Source organism: Telopea speciosissima, chromosome 11, assembly GCF_018873765.1.
Source record: "Telopea speciosissima isolate NSW1024214 ecotype Mountain lineage chromosome 11, Tspe_v1, whole genome shotgun sequence".
Lineage (NCBI taxonomy): Eukaryota > Viridiplantae > Streptophyta > Magnoliopsida > Proteales > Proteaceae > Telopea > Telopea speciosissima.
This window is the reverse complement of record NC_057926.1, coordinates 18,114,499-18,131,227: the sequence shown is the minus strand read 5'-3', so window position 1 is coordinate 18,131,227 and position 16,729 is coordinate 18,114,499. Positions and strand designations below refer to the sequence as shown.

The 16,729-nt window shown below is 38.8% G+C and overlaps 1 protein-coding gene across 1 annotated transcript in view; it reads left to right on the top strand.

The window, feature by feature from the left end:
• The window catches only part of LOC122646384 (protein transport protein SEC23-like), a 128,507-nt gene that overhangs the window by 6,230 nt on the left and 105,548 nt on the right, over positions 1 to 16,729 (top strand). The window contains exon 3 of the mRNA XM_043839934.1: positions 9,257 to 9,418. Coding sequence (XP_043695869.1) covers positions 9,257 to 9,418 — 162 coding nt within the window. The remainder of the gene's footprint in view (positions 1 to 9,256; positions 9,419 to 16,729) is intronic.

The window sequence follows — 16,729 nt, the reverse complement described above, 5'->3', positions numbered from 1 at the left end:
CTTTACCTTCACGTTCTATGTCCCGCTCTGCCTTGCGCCACCATTCTCGAGCAGAGCCAATTAGTTTAGTGCGTGCCAGTCTCATCTTTCGGTCTTTAGGCAAATCATACCAGTCAAAGTAATCATCTAGGGCAACAAACCAGTCATAGAATTTTTGTGGATCACCATGCCCATCATACTCTTTCAATTCTAGCTTGACCTTCTGTGTATCGAACCGCTGGTTAGTAGCTTCATCTCCAGTGAAGTAGGACCTCAAATATTCCTCAAAGTTAGGTCTTCGAGGTGCTTCAGTAGTTCTGTCCCTGTCTTCTCTGTAGTCATCTCTGTCATACCTACATCGATCCCTGTAGTCTCGGTCATGTCTAGACTGATCTCTGTGGTCCCTGTGACGTCTGGGATGATCTCTGTGATGTTCATCCCTTCCTAGAGTTCCATGAACTCCCGAACGGACTTGGAGTCTATCCTCCTCTACGTATAGAGGGTTGTTTACAATAGGCACAACTTGCCTTTGTTCCATGGTCTCATTCGATCACCAAGAGCTTGCTTGTCTATGGAGATCTTCCGCGAGCATAGTCGTGATTGCAGAAGGGAATCGGGTGGGGGTGGTTGTGTAGGATACACAGCAGGCTGCCATGTCCTTCCATAGCTTTGATACCAATTTAATGTAGCCTAGGTGAAATTACTTCCACTTAGGACCAGGTTCTGTCTAAGGGTTGGCCGAATGGGCAGATTAGGGTTATTAGGGCAAAATTTAGGGTTAGGGCGAAGTAATGACAATGGGGTTTATAGGGTTTTAAAAGGCAGGTTTCAGAGGTCTATAAAGATATTAGGGTTTGGAGAAGTTTTGAATTTCTGCAATTTTGGGCAGAATCGGGTCACAGGCTTTGGGGTTTAATGGAGTGAAGAGATGAAGGGGTTAGAGTGGGAATTATGGGCTAGGGCTGAGGTCGAGTGTGGGAAATGATGTAGGGAAGGTGGACTGAGAATAGGGTTTGAAGGTGATGGTTAGATCTAGAATTATAATGGAGTCCTAGTTGAAGTAGGAGTTGCAGGTTTAATGGGGTTGAGGGTTGAATGGATAAATTGCAGGGTTAATGTGCAGGAGCAAGAACAACTCAAGATTGAAGAAGAAGAAGAACCTCCCGATCTGCGAGATGCAAGGAGTCCGGATTTCTCCAACCCTAGCCTCGATATAACTCACAAGGGGTCTTGATATGACACACAAGATAGAGAAGAAGCGGCAAGATCAGGGCGCAAAGAAGAGAAGAAACAAAATTTCAAACATAATAGGTGGGGGAGGCTCCACGATTCTACTATTTATAATAATAAAGGGGGGCCAAAAGGCCTTACAAATAATCAATCTAAAGCAATCCTAATCAGATTAGGAGTGGGAATTCCTAATCTGAATCCTAATCACAAACATAAAACATAATAGACTTATACTCTAAATAGGAGTATAAGCTTAAACAAATAAAATAAAAAAAACACCTATCCCTCTAAAATCGTGGAGGGAGAACTTAAGAAAATAAATATAAAAAGACTGTTTTAACCCTATCACAAGAAAGTAAAAAGGCTCCAACGAAAATCAAAGAACAGCCAATTAAATCATGGTTTCGGCTTCTGCATCAGCTTGCTATTCTAATGCCTTGAAGGTATTTGGTAGGATGCCTAAACTAGCATTCTTAGGTCTTTCGTTATGAATTCCTTAAATTTTCTTATACCCTTCTATTCTTGAATTGTTCATAAATTTCTTTATGTGAAATTTCTTCTTATCTAGGAGGTTCTCCTTCTAATACTTTAGGTTTCTTTAAATTTGACTAGGGTTTTAATGGATCCTAGGACCTAGGTAAGCCTAGCCTAATGATAAGAATTTGTACTTATTAATATCATTCGCTTCTACACATCTCCTATGGTTTCTTGGGTTACTTATAAGGGATTCAGTCACCTATTGTGCTGTACTTTCTTTGGTCTAATTCCAATGTACTTTCCATGAAATTAGGTTAGTTCCGTATGGTTTGTATTAAAGATTTTTACTGTGTTTTAGTTAGCAGTCCCATTTGATATTTGTTAAAGTCTATATATGTTTTTATCTTTGCTAAACTCCCTGGTATTAGTTGTGAGATGATTTCCCATTTGTCTACCTTTTCTTACTCTTCTTCTTCTGTTTATTTAATCTAAGCAATGTAGCATTATTCTTTCTTTCACTTACTTTCTAATTCTTTCTAATTCTTTCAAGAATTCTCCTAGAAGACTTTTAACATATTTTGGGGCATTCAATCCTAAGATCTACCTTCCTAATCTACAAGTTATCCGAACTCAAATTTTCTCCTCAATTCTTTCAACCTTTTCACTCTTTTTGATCCTAGGTTGGGTTCTTTTTTCTTTTATATTTCTTTCAAGTCTTTTACTTTTGCTTACTTACCCTAGGTACTCAATATATAACTCGTTATTGAGATGCAAGGGCATGACAAGCTATCATGGCGAATTCCTAAAAAGAAACATTAGCATCATATAGTAATTTACATATATTACAATTACATAAGCGACCAAATCATACACTATATTCATTATTAATAATTATTATAACACAAGAATATACATCTTAGTGTCATAATGTAATTAGTTTCTTTCTCTGTTCACACTTACTACATTAATATATATACTTTTAATACATATATATATATATATATACACATTTATATACAATATGCATGTTTAATCTTATTTTATTTTCTATATATTTCATTATTTTGATGTAACATAGGTTCTATTTAATTACTGTATTATACACCTATTATTACTGTTTTTAATAATATATATATATATATATGTAGTGTATAATATGTATGTAATTTGCTATATTTTTATTTTATTTTTTTTGACCAAGCCGGATGCAACAACCTGATTCAGACATCCAATGGGCTTGACGTCCGCCTATTGAAGTAGTGGTTTTATAAGGATTTTGGAGCAACCGGATTCAAGGGCTGGATTCAGGCTCGTACCGAGCCGGTCGACCGCCTGTCGGAACTGGGCTATTATAAATCCATTTGGGTCCCACTCCCAAAAGCTCCAAACTCATTTCTTCTTCTTCTAACTTCTTTTTAAGGCTCTCCTAAGGTTATTCTAGGGTTCCTAAACCTATTTGAGTGCTTAAATCCTTGGATTTTCACTTCAAACCTACAAGTAAGTGTTCCAAATCATGAAATTTTTTTAATTTTCTTGTTTCTCTTTCACGTCTAGACCTATTGTCCTTGTTTTTTCTTAGAGTTTTTAAGACTTTCTTGTTAGATTTGTTTCCCTTTTTGTTACATCTTGTTAATGCTTCATATAGTTTATGTCTTCCTCTATTTTCTCTTCTCTTCATTATAGTAAATCTGCCCCTATTACTCATGTACTGTTTTAACCCCTCTCTTATTTGTTCTAAAACTAAAACTAGGGTTCTTCTTAGTCTAATCCTACCATTTTATATGTACATGATCGAATATAATTCTATATCTACTATGGTTTACTTAAGGATATACATGTACATAATAGTAGACTAAATGCCTTAATGTAATTAAGTTAGCTTGCTGTCCTACTCTTTTCTAACAGGTTTTACTTGTTAAAAATTGCAGTACTTAGGAGATGGCTGCAACCCAAGGCTGTGGAGGAAGGGGTAGAGGTAGAGGTGGTAGGGGAAGAGGTGCAGCTACTGCTGCCCCACCAGACTTTGATCCTAGGTTCTTCCGAAGTGTGGAGGAAGAACAGAGATATGGTGTTTGGTTTATGAAGAGGAAGGTAGAAGAGGAAAGGAATGTTATCTTGGGAGACCTTGCTGCATTCAAGGTCCAAGAAGGATTTGAGAGGCTAGGATGGCTCTCAATGCTATAGCCAGAAAGGCACTGCTATCCAAGGCTGGTTCGGCTGTTCCTGAGTAATCTATCCTATGGCTTTAAGGGTGAAGAGTTCGTCATCCGTTCATATGTGAAGGGTATGCCCATCACCTTCAGCACAACCGACCTGACACAGATATTAGAGATATCTAATGAGGGAGAATGAAGGTACTGCACTCCAGATGCTGATGTTTCTGAGTTCCTGGTTGATGAAGAACAGGAATGGTTATATTTAGTCTTCACCAATGGTAAGTTCTATGAGAGGATGAAATCTGAGTTGGACTTGCTTCCATCAGCCCGTGTCTTATCTAGGATTTGTGGACACAATGTAGTCTAGAAGAGTGGTCACCGGATTGAGTTGTCCACAATGCAGATCCTTGCCACATACTGTCTCTATACAGGATACCAGATCTGCCTTCCTTATGCCATTATGCGTACCATGGCACACCTGCATGATAACCTTGGGCGTGGAAATCTGTTACTGGGGAGGCTACTTGCCAAGGTATTTCCCAGGTTTGGTATAAACCTATTGAATGAGGAGGCTTCAGGGGTGAAGACTCCGAGTATCAACCGGATTACCCTAGTAAAGATGGGTATAGAACTTCCACCTTTTTCTCCAGAACTTGGTCATCTTGACTGCACCGATATGGGACAGACTACTAATGTGGAGGATGCTACGGAGAGAGGACATACAGAGGCACGCAGAGATCCACTTCCTCCTCCTCAACACCCTTCACATGGTCATGCGGGTGCTTCTTCCTCATCTGTTGCAGCTGTTCCTGCAGATGGTACTCCCTGGGGATAGCTCTTTAGCCGGTTTGAGGGCTTAGAGAGATCCATGGCATAGGGATTTTGTGGTATGAGGAGAGACTTCACTCATGTTAGCAGCCGTGTCCAGGTAGTGGAGACTGGGCCAGTGGAGATCCTGGGACCTGTGGGTTATAGGCCTACTACTACCACCACCACAGCAGTGATGACTTATGCATCCTAGTCTAGCTTTTACTTTACTTCTTTTCAGCTGTTCTTTATAGGAATTGTACTTAAAGTCTGGAAAAAGTTGTAACCATTGTACCAAAGACTCAGTTTATTTATAAAGTTTTTAATTTTCTATTTAATATCTCTTATGTTGTACAATCAAATTTTTTTTTTTTACTTTAGTTGTAGCTTTTAGTTGAAGCTTTTATTCATCCTAAGTAGACTCATCTTTAGATCAATGAGTTAAGAGCTGCTGTACTGTGAACTTGATTGTAAATAGGAGTAGAGCACGAAGGCTCTGATACCACTTAAATGTCACACCCCGGCCCGGTGCTTAAGGGCTAGGAGAGACTGGATGTCAGAGACATGGGATTAGTTGTGCAGTGCCCTATTTACAATCATTATCTCACAAGTACAGGAATCAGAGGCAGCGGAAACAATTTAAATAATAGAGGTAACATCATTAGTAAGAGAAGTCTAAGTGATATTTCATATGTATAAAGGATAAAGCTTGTGATACAACTATATAGTTTTCTAAAGTACCACAAAGTAAGAGTCTACAAGAAACTATACTATAACCATATAAAGTGTTTATAAAGCATAAAAGAGTGGGGAGGTAGCCTGGACTGTCAGGCCAAGATCAGGAGAATGCGCAATCATCACGTGCGCACGAAGCATCGTGCACTTCAAACTCCAGCGCCGCAAATCCAACATTAGAAATAACTAAATCACCTGAAAAATAAGGATATCCACAGGGGTGAGCTCTCCACTGAGCCCAGTAAGGGAATACATACATACAAACGCAGTAAATTCATGATGCATGACCTAATCTAGTATGCTCCTAACACAGATGCTAAGTCTCATGAGGTTTAAGTACTACTGGTGGTAGATGCTAACCTCGGTCCCGGAACTTACCCTTTGGTCACCCGAGCGAAACCATTCTACCACGGTGGGGACCCGCTAGTTCTGGAACTAACACATCGGACCTCAACAGACCCCCAAAGACCAACTCTGTCTGTTTATTCCCACAGCGGAGTACACACGTTAACATGGGACAGAAGATGGTATCCCGGAACTAACACATCGGACCTACCACGAGTTGTCCAACACCTCTCCCCCTGTTGGTAAGGGGCGTAGTACTGGGTAATGAATAACAACCTAGCCCAGTGCAATCTATTCATGATGATACAAGTATGATCAGCTGAATTAGAGTACTGAATTCCACCATCAACAATTCACAATAATAATAACATCAATGCAGTGCAATGCAATATGCTAATGTGCAACCTAAATCATATGCATTCTAATGCATCAAAACACAAGCTAAGAAACTATATGCATCAGAGTAGTTTCAATGATGCATAATATGACATTCAGCATAATAACAAATTAAGATGGCAAACACGCCTAAATTAAGTTCAAAGTTCCCTTACCTGAGATAGTCGATAAACCTAGTCAGATAGAAACCCAAAAGCCTAAGTAATCCTCACAAAAAATGGAGTAAAACAGTCCTAAATAAACATCAAAACAACATATATCAGTGAGGGCAATAGTCTAGGTCAAACCCTAAGGAATCAGTCCAACAATCACATAAAAAGGGGCAGCCGGATGCAGACTTCCAGTGAGCCGGGCGACCCCCCCTGGGCCTGCAACAGCATCCGGCTCAATGGCCGAAATTGGGGTTTTTGCTCAATTAGCATGGATCTTGACATGCATGTGGTCAATTTCAGGTTTTCACCTAATTCTAAGGTGGGTCAATATGAAATTGTTGTTTAATTTTAAAAACCATTATTAATTTGGGGGTTTTACCAAATAAACCCAAATAGATTGCTGTAGGGTTTATCGTTAGGTCAATAGAAGCAGAAATTAGGTTCATTAGGGGGGACAGCCTAAGGTTTCAGGTGCAATTGAACAACAATTAACCCTAAACAGTCTAATATAAGCAGAATTTTATTAATAAAGCTTGTTTCTCTAAGCTTTAATGGCTGCCATGGGGTTAGGACTGAAATTAGAGAGAATTTAGGGAAGATAGAGATGGGAACAGCAAGGATTTTTCAAGGCTTACCTGGATTCAGTATACAACAGTCTTGAATTGTGCCACAAGGACTCCAATTGAACACCAAGGCATCAATTCCAAGTAGAGAACCAAAGCCCTAACATAAGGTACTCTTCTCCCTTCTTCTTCTATTTTCTCCTTTCTTCCTCTATTTTCTCCAAACTTCTCAAGGCTGGAATCGATTCTGGTTCCAAAGTCCTTTGATTAATGAATAGTGAAGCTTGGTTATATTTATAGTGGTTAAGTTATTTAAGGGCTGTTTGAAATGCCCTTACAGATGAGTCATGAGATTAGTCGGAATATCTTAATCGAGACAGCCCAACACTTAGAGACTAACTTGGGCAATGAACCAGAACCTGAAACCACACAGGTCCCAAAAGTTCAAATTTATTGCGGGTTTCACAGAATGTGTCACAATGACATCTTCGCTTATCACCAATGATTTCTTGATGCTGGTTCTCAGCTTGGATGAGGGCAACCCTTGTCCTGAAACTCATGTTATTTCTCCTAATTTATGGCAAAGAGCGATTAATGCGACTACCTGACTATGCTCACACAAAGCAGAAAAAGAAAACAAGTAGACCAATAACATATGATGCACATGGTTTGGTTTATCATCAAACCAAGCTCTGTTAATCATGGTTTATCTTATTATAACACCCCATCACTTCCCCCCCCCCCCCCCCCCAAAACAAAACAAATAAATAAATAAATAAAGAAAAAAAAAGAAAGAACACTAATTATCCACCTCTATGTGCATTTAATCAGGGTCATCAGCCCAGACTTCCTAGATCTGAATGAAATAAACTATGGTTTTACCTTAATTTTAGATTCATTCAATTTTCGTCTTGTGTTTCTTTGCTTTTTTCACTTTTGGCTAGCAGTAGAAGTACCTTTATTCAAAGATAGTTCCAGATATGAACATGTATGCTCTTTATCACCTACTATATATAAGATTCTAAGACATGAAGCTAAATCACTGGTCTTCTTTTACTTAAGGTCCTCTCCAGTCCATGAAATTCTTTCATTTGAAAACTAACCTAGCAAATCTGAACTCAGATTGCACAAATTCTGGGAAAGTTCATGGGACTTTTATTTGAAGAAATGCCAAGAGTATCAAACAATAGAAAATCACAATAATCTTCCCAAATTGTTCCCTCGAAGCCCAAGAACTTAGATGGCCAATGGAGATATTCTCCATAATCATAGGGCCAAATTATATTAATCCCAAGTAGGTCTAGATGATAATGTCAGGTGGTCTGGCTATGTCAGATTTGATGAACAAGTCACAATGAAGTTTTCCTCACCTCACTCAACATATGGCATTTATTTGATGGGGATTCTGTTCTTCAAGAGGTTCAAATGTATCATTTGCTCTAGGAAAATTATCCATTTGAATATCTTTATTCATTATTTTATTTCAATAAAACTCATTTCCCATTGCCCGATTACTACATGCTTGAATAAAACTGTTTCACATATACCATTTTTCATACTTGTTCCTGTTTTGGAGTTTCATAATAACAAGTTTATTTGAACCATTCTAAAATTGATATTGTTCCTCAAGATCTCGAAATGAGTTTAAGATAACTTAAGATGAACATCTAGTTGTAATCATTTTTTCCCCTTAAAGACCTACTTCATGAAAATTTGATCTTGCATTGACATATTTATTTTGGTTTTTTGGATCTGATCCATTAGGCTGTTCTTGGTATCTATAATGAGGAATACACTTTGCTCTAAATGTTCAATTATCAATGATTGAGTTTTTCTTGGATATGCTAATTTTGCACAAACATGGTCCTATTTTCAATCATTCATTGATATTCTTTGATTTCTTTGTTGGGAACTGTGGTGTAGGATCAGGTTGAGCTTAGCTATGCTATAGGTTATATGGAAAATCTAAGGGTAGAATTGGATCAACACACCAAAAGTTGTATCCCTGCTGTTACAGGAATTGGCGAGTGTAATTAAAACTTCAAGAGTGCAAAAAGAATTCAAGGATTCATAAAAAACAGTAGTTAAGGCTTTGTATGTTTGTATATCCATAGTAGATCCCCCCCGCTTTGATGGGTAGGATTTATTGCTTTCCAAGTTTGCATTAGAATTTCTAAGAGAAGGTCTTGTATAATATGCCTGTCTACCTGTTGACTGTACTCGCTTATCTGTTTCTGTAGACATATCAAAAGGCATTATGGAAAAGCATCACCGTTCTTTATTTAATTTAATATTTAATAAATTTATGCCAGTGATTTATTGTTTGATGTATTCATAAATGTTTGGAATATTTGTTGTTTGGTTCATTCATTCAGAAGATTTTCTGATTTGTACTTTATATAAACCAAATTTGCAGATTGTATCCAAGAATTTATCTGAACCAATTCGTTCTCACAAGGATCTTGATAAAGATTCTGCTCCTTACTATACCAAAGCTGTTAAGTTCTATGAGGGGCTCTCAAAGCAACTTGTAAATCAAGGCCATGTACTTGATCTGTTTGCATGTGCTCTTGACCAGGTAATTTGTTTCTCTGTGTCTTGGACCTTTTCCCCACTTTTTTCTCTATACATTTGAATTTTCTACCCTTGTTGTTCTCTGCTTTAATTTTGGTGTCTTTAAGCCCCATCCAATTTCTCTACCATATTATGCTAGTCTTTTTGCCTTAACAGTTCCTACGGTTAATTTGGATTGGCAATATTGTGTGAAACTGCTGTTATGGGATCCAACTGCTGATAAGTGAAAAGTGAGTCGTTTGAGGTGGTATGGGCATTTGCAATGGAGGCTTTATGTGCACCTGTAATGAGGAGTGATATGGTGCAGATTAGAGGAGTTAGAAAACCTGATTTGGCTGAAAATGACTTGGGAAGAAGTGGTGAGAAAAGATATGATTAGCGTTAACTTTTCAAAACACATGGCTTTAAATAGTGTTGAATGGTGAAACAAGAAAACATAGCTAGCCCATTTAGTTGGGAAAAGGCTTTTGTTGACTTTAATTTGTTTATCTTCCAAAATGCAACCATAATTTTGAATCCCTATTTTTTTAAAAATCATTTATTAATTTTTATTTTCCAAGCTCGTATATTAATTTGGGATTACCTCTTGGTTCTCTTGCATCAAAACACTAAGTTAAAACCTGATTAAAGGCTGCTTAACCCACATGACTTAGAGTTTTTCATCTACTTGAATTAGGTAATGCCATTTTTTCCCCCTTTGCTTTGATAAGGATAAAAATAATAGAAGTAGAGTGATATTAAATAAACATTGAATAAATGATGTTGTAGATGATAAAAAAATTGGTGATAGGATAAGATCTATCACAGTTGTGTTAAAAAAATTTTGTAACACATGGATAGATTAGTCCATAGAGATTTAATCCGATAAGTTCTAGTGAGGAGAGGAGTTTCGAGTAAGTATGTGGATGTAATTAAAGATATGCATGGGGGAGTAGTAACTAGTGTGACATCTGTGGGAGGTCAGAAAAAGGAAATCTCAATTACGATTGGACTACACCAAGGATTAGCCTTAAGTCCTTACCTAATTGCACTTATCATAGATGATCTAACCAAGAACATTCAAGACGAGGTCCCGTGGTGCATGCTCTTCGCTGATGATATCGTTTTGGTGGACGAGACAAGAGGAGGGATTAACTCTAAGTTAGAGCTTTGGAGGTCAACCTTGGAAACCAGAGGCTTTAAGATAAGTAGAACGAAGACGGAGTATTTGATGTGTAATTTTAGTCACACTATGATGGATACTGATATGGTGCGAATTGAGGAAAGCGAGATACCGCAAAGTGACTATTTTAGATATCAGGGGTCGATCATAAGTAAAGAAGGTGACATAGAGGATGATGTTTCACAAAGAATTAAAGTGGGTTGGATGAAGTGGAGAGGTGCGTCCAGAGTGCTGTGTGATCAACGTATTCCTTTAAAGCTCAAAGGAAAGTTCTGTAGGACCATTGTATGACCAGCTATAATGTACGGGGCATAATGCTGGGAGTTAAGAAGTGTCATATTGATAAACTATGTGTAGCAGGGAGAGGATGTTAAGATGGATGTGTGGAAAAACAAGGAAGGATAAAGTATGGAATGATCATATTAGAGCGGACCTGGGAGTCGCCCCGATTAGTGACAAGCTCCGAGAAAGTCATCTAAGGTGATATGGTCATATTCATCAGAGGCCTAGAGACGCCCTAGTAAGGAGGAGTGATATGATTCCGATTGAAGGAGCTAACAGAGCTAGGGGCAAGCCTAAAATGACCATAGGGGAAGTGGTAAGGAAAGACATGTATAGTCTAGGCCTTGTACCAAGTATGACCTTAGATAGAGCCTATTGGAGGGTAAGGATCTATGTAGCAGACCCCATTTAGCTGAGATTCTTCTGACGTGTTGGGCTGTGCCTCTTTCCTCTTACTATCTTTAATCTTTCATATTGCATATTTCATTTTTCTATCTATTTCCTTTTCTCCATTTCCCATTTTCCATTCTCATTGCTTTTCTTTTCAACTGTCCCTCTTTTCCCATCTTTGCCTTCCTTTTTTGTTTAGAACCCAGTTTTCCTTTGATGCAGATACATCACCAAAAGAGGCTTATTTTGATGGGAGTAAGTCTAGGGCTAGGTTATATACATGTTGGCCTTTGATCCCATGGGTTTTCAATGTAAAATGTCACCTTTATGGACCTAAAGTAGGGGTACATACGTTACATACGGGATTAGCTCCTATACTTAGTTTATATTTATGTTTTAGTGTTTTAAATTGAACTGGTCCAAAACTAGTTTGAACCAGTGGTTCAATTGAAGTGACTTGAGTCACCTTTCTTTTATTTGCTGTCATTATAAGTTGAGTCCACACCTCTACACGAATTTGAGTGAGGTTGTGAAGTATAATTAGAGTCGGCTTGGGGCTTTTACACTCCTAGGCTGATTGGGAATATGGCCTATAGCCTATGGCCACTATAAATAAAACAATTTGGTGGGGGGTTATTCTCACCTCTGAATTTAAAAAAAAACTGCTATTGTTGCTGTGCAATTTGTTTTGTGTTTGATCAAGGCTGGTGGGATTGGTGTTTGATCCAATCAACACCTTGTGGTGTGAAGCCCAAGTGGTTCGTTGGTGGGATTGGTGTCTGATCCAATCGACACTTTGCGTGTGAAGCCTGAGTAGTTCCTCTCAAGTTCTACTTTCTAGTTCAGTCAAAGATTCAATTTTTATTCTAGCTACTTCAACGACAACAAGCTGCTGCCAATAACTTTTGGCAATTACAAGTGAGTTGGAAGCATCCCCCATCCCCATCTTTCTTCTCCTAATCTTCTACAACCCCAACCCTAGCTTTCCCCCTTTTTGTTTTTAATTTCCAAACAACCATAATTCTGTTATGCCAAACCCTAGAAATCCATCTTTTCCTCTTTTCCAAAACCCGAAACCCTGACTTTAACTTGCTGCCCGTTCAAGTTTACACACTTCCATCCATCAAAACATCTCAGGACCTTCATTGACAGACTCCCCTACACCTACTTGACATAACCAACCCATCAAACCCTAACCCTACCTAAACCTAACCCTAATTTGACTGAAAACACTATTTGGACCTAACGATTCACTTATTCATAACAGATCCTGGTTTACTGGCTCCTAGTTGGTCCTTGACCAATCTAGGACTACATTAGTGGTATTAGAGAATGGATGAACTTGGTAGACCAGAGCTGCCAGCAACACCCGATCCTATGGCTAAGGTTATCTAAATGCTTCAACAGCTACTAACTAGTCAGAGAGCTATGAAAGAAAGTTTTCAGCAAATTGAGCAACGACAGGTAGGGGTGTAAATGAATAGCCAAAATCCGTTTCCGTATCCATGCTTGTATCTGTTTAGCTCTATCCGAATCCATCCGAAAGCTAAACGGATGCGGATACGGATAGGCTATAGCTATTCGAAAAGCTATATTTACATGTAAACGGACAAAATATCCGATCCGTATCCGTGTTCGTATCCGTTTAGCACTATCCGAATCCGTCCGAAAGCTAATCGGATGCGGATGCGGATATAGCACTATCCGAGCCAAATCCGATCCGTTTACATCCCTAACGACAGATTACTTCAGTTAGGGACAACAATCTACCCATAGAAGAGGACAGATATCAGGTACAGTCCCAAGTTCACCGACGCTTAGAAGACACAAGGAAGACATGGATAGAGACATGGAAAGGTATAGAGATCACAGGGAAGACAGGTATAGAGAATACAGAGACTACAGGGAACAGCCTAGACCTCCAGAGGCGTTCGAGTTGAGGGACTATGACGGCAGACCAGATTCACAGGTATTTTATGATTGGTTAGTTGCATTGGATGACTATTTTGATTGGTATGATTTACCTGAGGAGTGAGGATAAAAAGATAAAACTAGCACATACTAGGCTAGTGGGTTCCGCCCGTGAGTGGTGGAGAACTACTGAAGGAGACATGGAGTATGATGCCAATGCGCTCACTACATGGGCTGAGATGAAGCTTGAGTTGAGAAAGAAATATTTGCTCAGGCACTTCAGGGCACAATTACAGGACCAACTGAACACCCTTCGCCAAGGTAGTATGACTGGCTGAATAGATGCAAAAATTCGATTCACTCTCCTCTCGTACTGGCATTAAGGGAGAATGAGATTCAGGAATTATCACACTTTCGGTTGGGATTGAGGTATGACATCAACAGGGCTATTGGTGTTGCTGATGTGTTCAATGTTAGGGGCTGTTTTGAGAAGGCTGTTAAGGCTGAAGAGTTACTAGCACGTCTTGATAAACGTTTTGGTACTCCTGCTGTCGACAACAGGAAAAATTTTCCAGCACCCAAACCTTTTACTACTGACTCTTTTACTGCTCGACCTTCACGATCTGCAGCTCCTCCACGGGTTGATAACAAGGGCAAGGAACCTATGGTTAGTACAGACAAGGTCCGATGCTTCCACTGCCAAGACATTGGACATTATGCCAAGGACTGCCTTGCTGTTGCTGAAAAGGAACATACAACTGAAAAAGATGATGACTTGCATCTTTACCCCATAGATGATGGAGATTATGAAGCTGGTTACTAACTTACTATGATAATATGCTTGATGAGGAAGACAGTTATGAGGTTGATGTGGTTACTAAAGTTTTGGTGGTTGAGAACACTCCACAAGAAATCATCGACATCTAAGATGCTATTCTTGAAGAGGTAGAGGTTGTGCCTCAAGTCCTAGATGAGAAGGCTACCAACGTTGAAGACTCCATGAGTACGACACTCACAGATGATATTGGTTTAGAGGTCGAGCACATAAATTTTGTTATGCCACCATGGTTCTTTGAAGAGCAAGCTCCACGCCTTGAAGACTACATTCCTAAAGTCTACAAGCAACCAGTATTCCATTTGGGAACGGTCAAGTCTGCAACCCACTTGTTGTTTCCTCCTCATCATTGCAAAATTAGAGAACAAATTTTTTCAAGATGGGGAGAGTTGATGTAGATACATCACCAAAAGAGGCTTATTTTGATGGGAATAAGTCTAGGGCTAGGTTATATACATGTTGGGCCTGTGGTCCCATAGGTTTTCAATGTAATTGGTCACTTTTATGGACCTAAAGTAGGGGTACATAAGTTACATACGAGATTAGCTCCTATACTCATAGTTTAAAGTATCGGTATGTAACGTATTGTATCGGCCGATACGTATCGGTATCGGTTGGTATCGATACGATACATACCGATACGTCTCTTTATTTTTTTTTTTGAAAAAATGGGTTGTCTTGGATTGTATCGAAATGTATCGGCCGATAGGATACGATACGATACGATACGATACGACCGATACATATCGATACGTCCAGTAAAGGGTTCTGTGGGTGGTTTAATACATATCGATATGTAGCAATACGTATCTGCTGATATGGCTCGATACATACCGATATATACTGATACATACCGATATGTACCGATACATACCGATATATACTGATACATACTGATATGTACCGATATGTACCGATATGTACCAATACGTACTGATACATTCCATAAAAAAGCCATTTTCACTCATAGACTAGATACAACTCCTATTCTAACAGAAAAGTGAAGGAAAACTCTCAACCAAGAGACTAAAATCTTGTTTGTAATCTTGGTTTTTCACACTTTTGGACTAAAAAATGAATCAAGGAGTGCTACAACATCATCCTTTGCATCATCCAATACTCTTTATGGCTATAGGCATTTACAACATGTAAGAAACATCATCTTTTATAACAATTTCAATTTAACGCACTTGTTTGGTTATACATTATTCTCCATTTTACTATTTGTGCATGATATGTGTTAGATATTGCTTGTTTATATTGTTTTTTGTGTCCAAAAGTGTATTTCCATGTGTATTTTGACCATTCTCATGCGTTTCTGCACCATTTGATACGTATCTCCTATATGATACGTCTCTTAAAATCGCCCGACCGATACGATACCCGATACCAATACTTTAAACCTTGCCTATACTTAGTTTATTTTCATGTTTTAAGTTGAATCGGTCCAAAACTAGTTTGAACCAGTGGTTCCATTTAAGTGACTTGAGTCACCTTTTTTTTATTTGCTGTCATTATAAGTTGGGTCCACACCTCTGCACGAATTTGAGTGAGGTTGTGAAGTGTAATTAGAGTCGACTAGGAGCTTTTACACACCTAGGCTGATTAGGAATATGGTCTATGGCCACTATAAATAAAATAATTCGGTGGGGGGGGGGGGGGTTATTCTCACCTTTGAATTTAAAAAAAAAAATGCTATTGCTGCTCTGCAACTTGCTTCTTCTTTGTAGAATGTCTTGTGTTTGATCAAGGCTGGTGGGATTGGTGTTTGATCCAATCAACACCTTGTGGTGTGAAGCCTCTCTGCAAAAGCAGGGGTAAGGTTGCGTGCATTATGGCCTCTCTAGACCCCACAATGACTGGAACCTTGTGCATTGGGTACGCCCTTTAGTCAGCATAATAAAGCATTCTAGTAGTTCAAAACAAATACAGAAATGAGGATAATAACTGTTGGAATGGAGAGAATAGGACTTGTGTCATTATGACACTGGTCCTCTTTATTTATAATATCAGGAATAGGGTTACAATGAATACAAAATATAGAAACTACCCAAAATATCCTTATTCCCTTAAACCCAAATTACAACACTCCCCCTTAAGTTGGTGCATAAATATCATGCATGCCCAACTTGCACAAAATAGGACAAAATACCTTACTAGCTAAACCCTTTGTACACATCAGCCAACTGATCTGCTGATTTGACAAAGGGAGTACAAATCAGTCCTTGTTCTAATTTTTCCTTAATAAAGTGTCTGTCGATCTCCACATGCTTCGTTTGGTCATGCTGGACGGGTTTGTGAGCAATGCTAATGGCAGACTTGTTGTCACGGTAAAGTATCATAGGCAGCTGTATTGGAATAGTCAAGTCTTGTAAAAGACCTTTAATCCACAACAGTTCAGAAATGCCATGAGACATGGTACGAAACTCTACTTCAGCACTATGTTTTCAGCACTATGCCATGAGCAACCACAGCTTGTTTTTTGCTATGCCAAGTGACTATGTTACCTCCAACCAGAGTGCAATACCCTGAGGTGGACCGTCTGTCATCAGGAGAACTAGCCCAGTTTGAATAAGTAAAAGCCTCGATCCGAAGATGATCATGTGGAGAGAAAAGTATACCCTTTCCTGGTGCTGCCTTCAAGTATCTGAGTATCCGAATGACTGCTTCCCAGTGTGAGGTGTATGGATCATACATAAATTAGCTAACCATACTAACAACAAAAGTAATGTCTA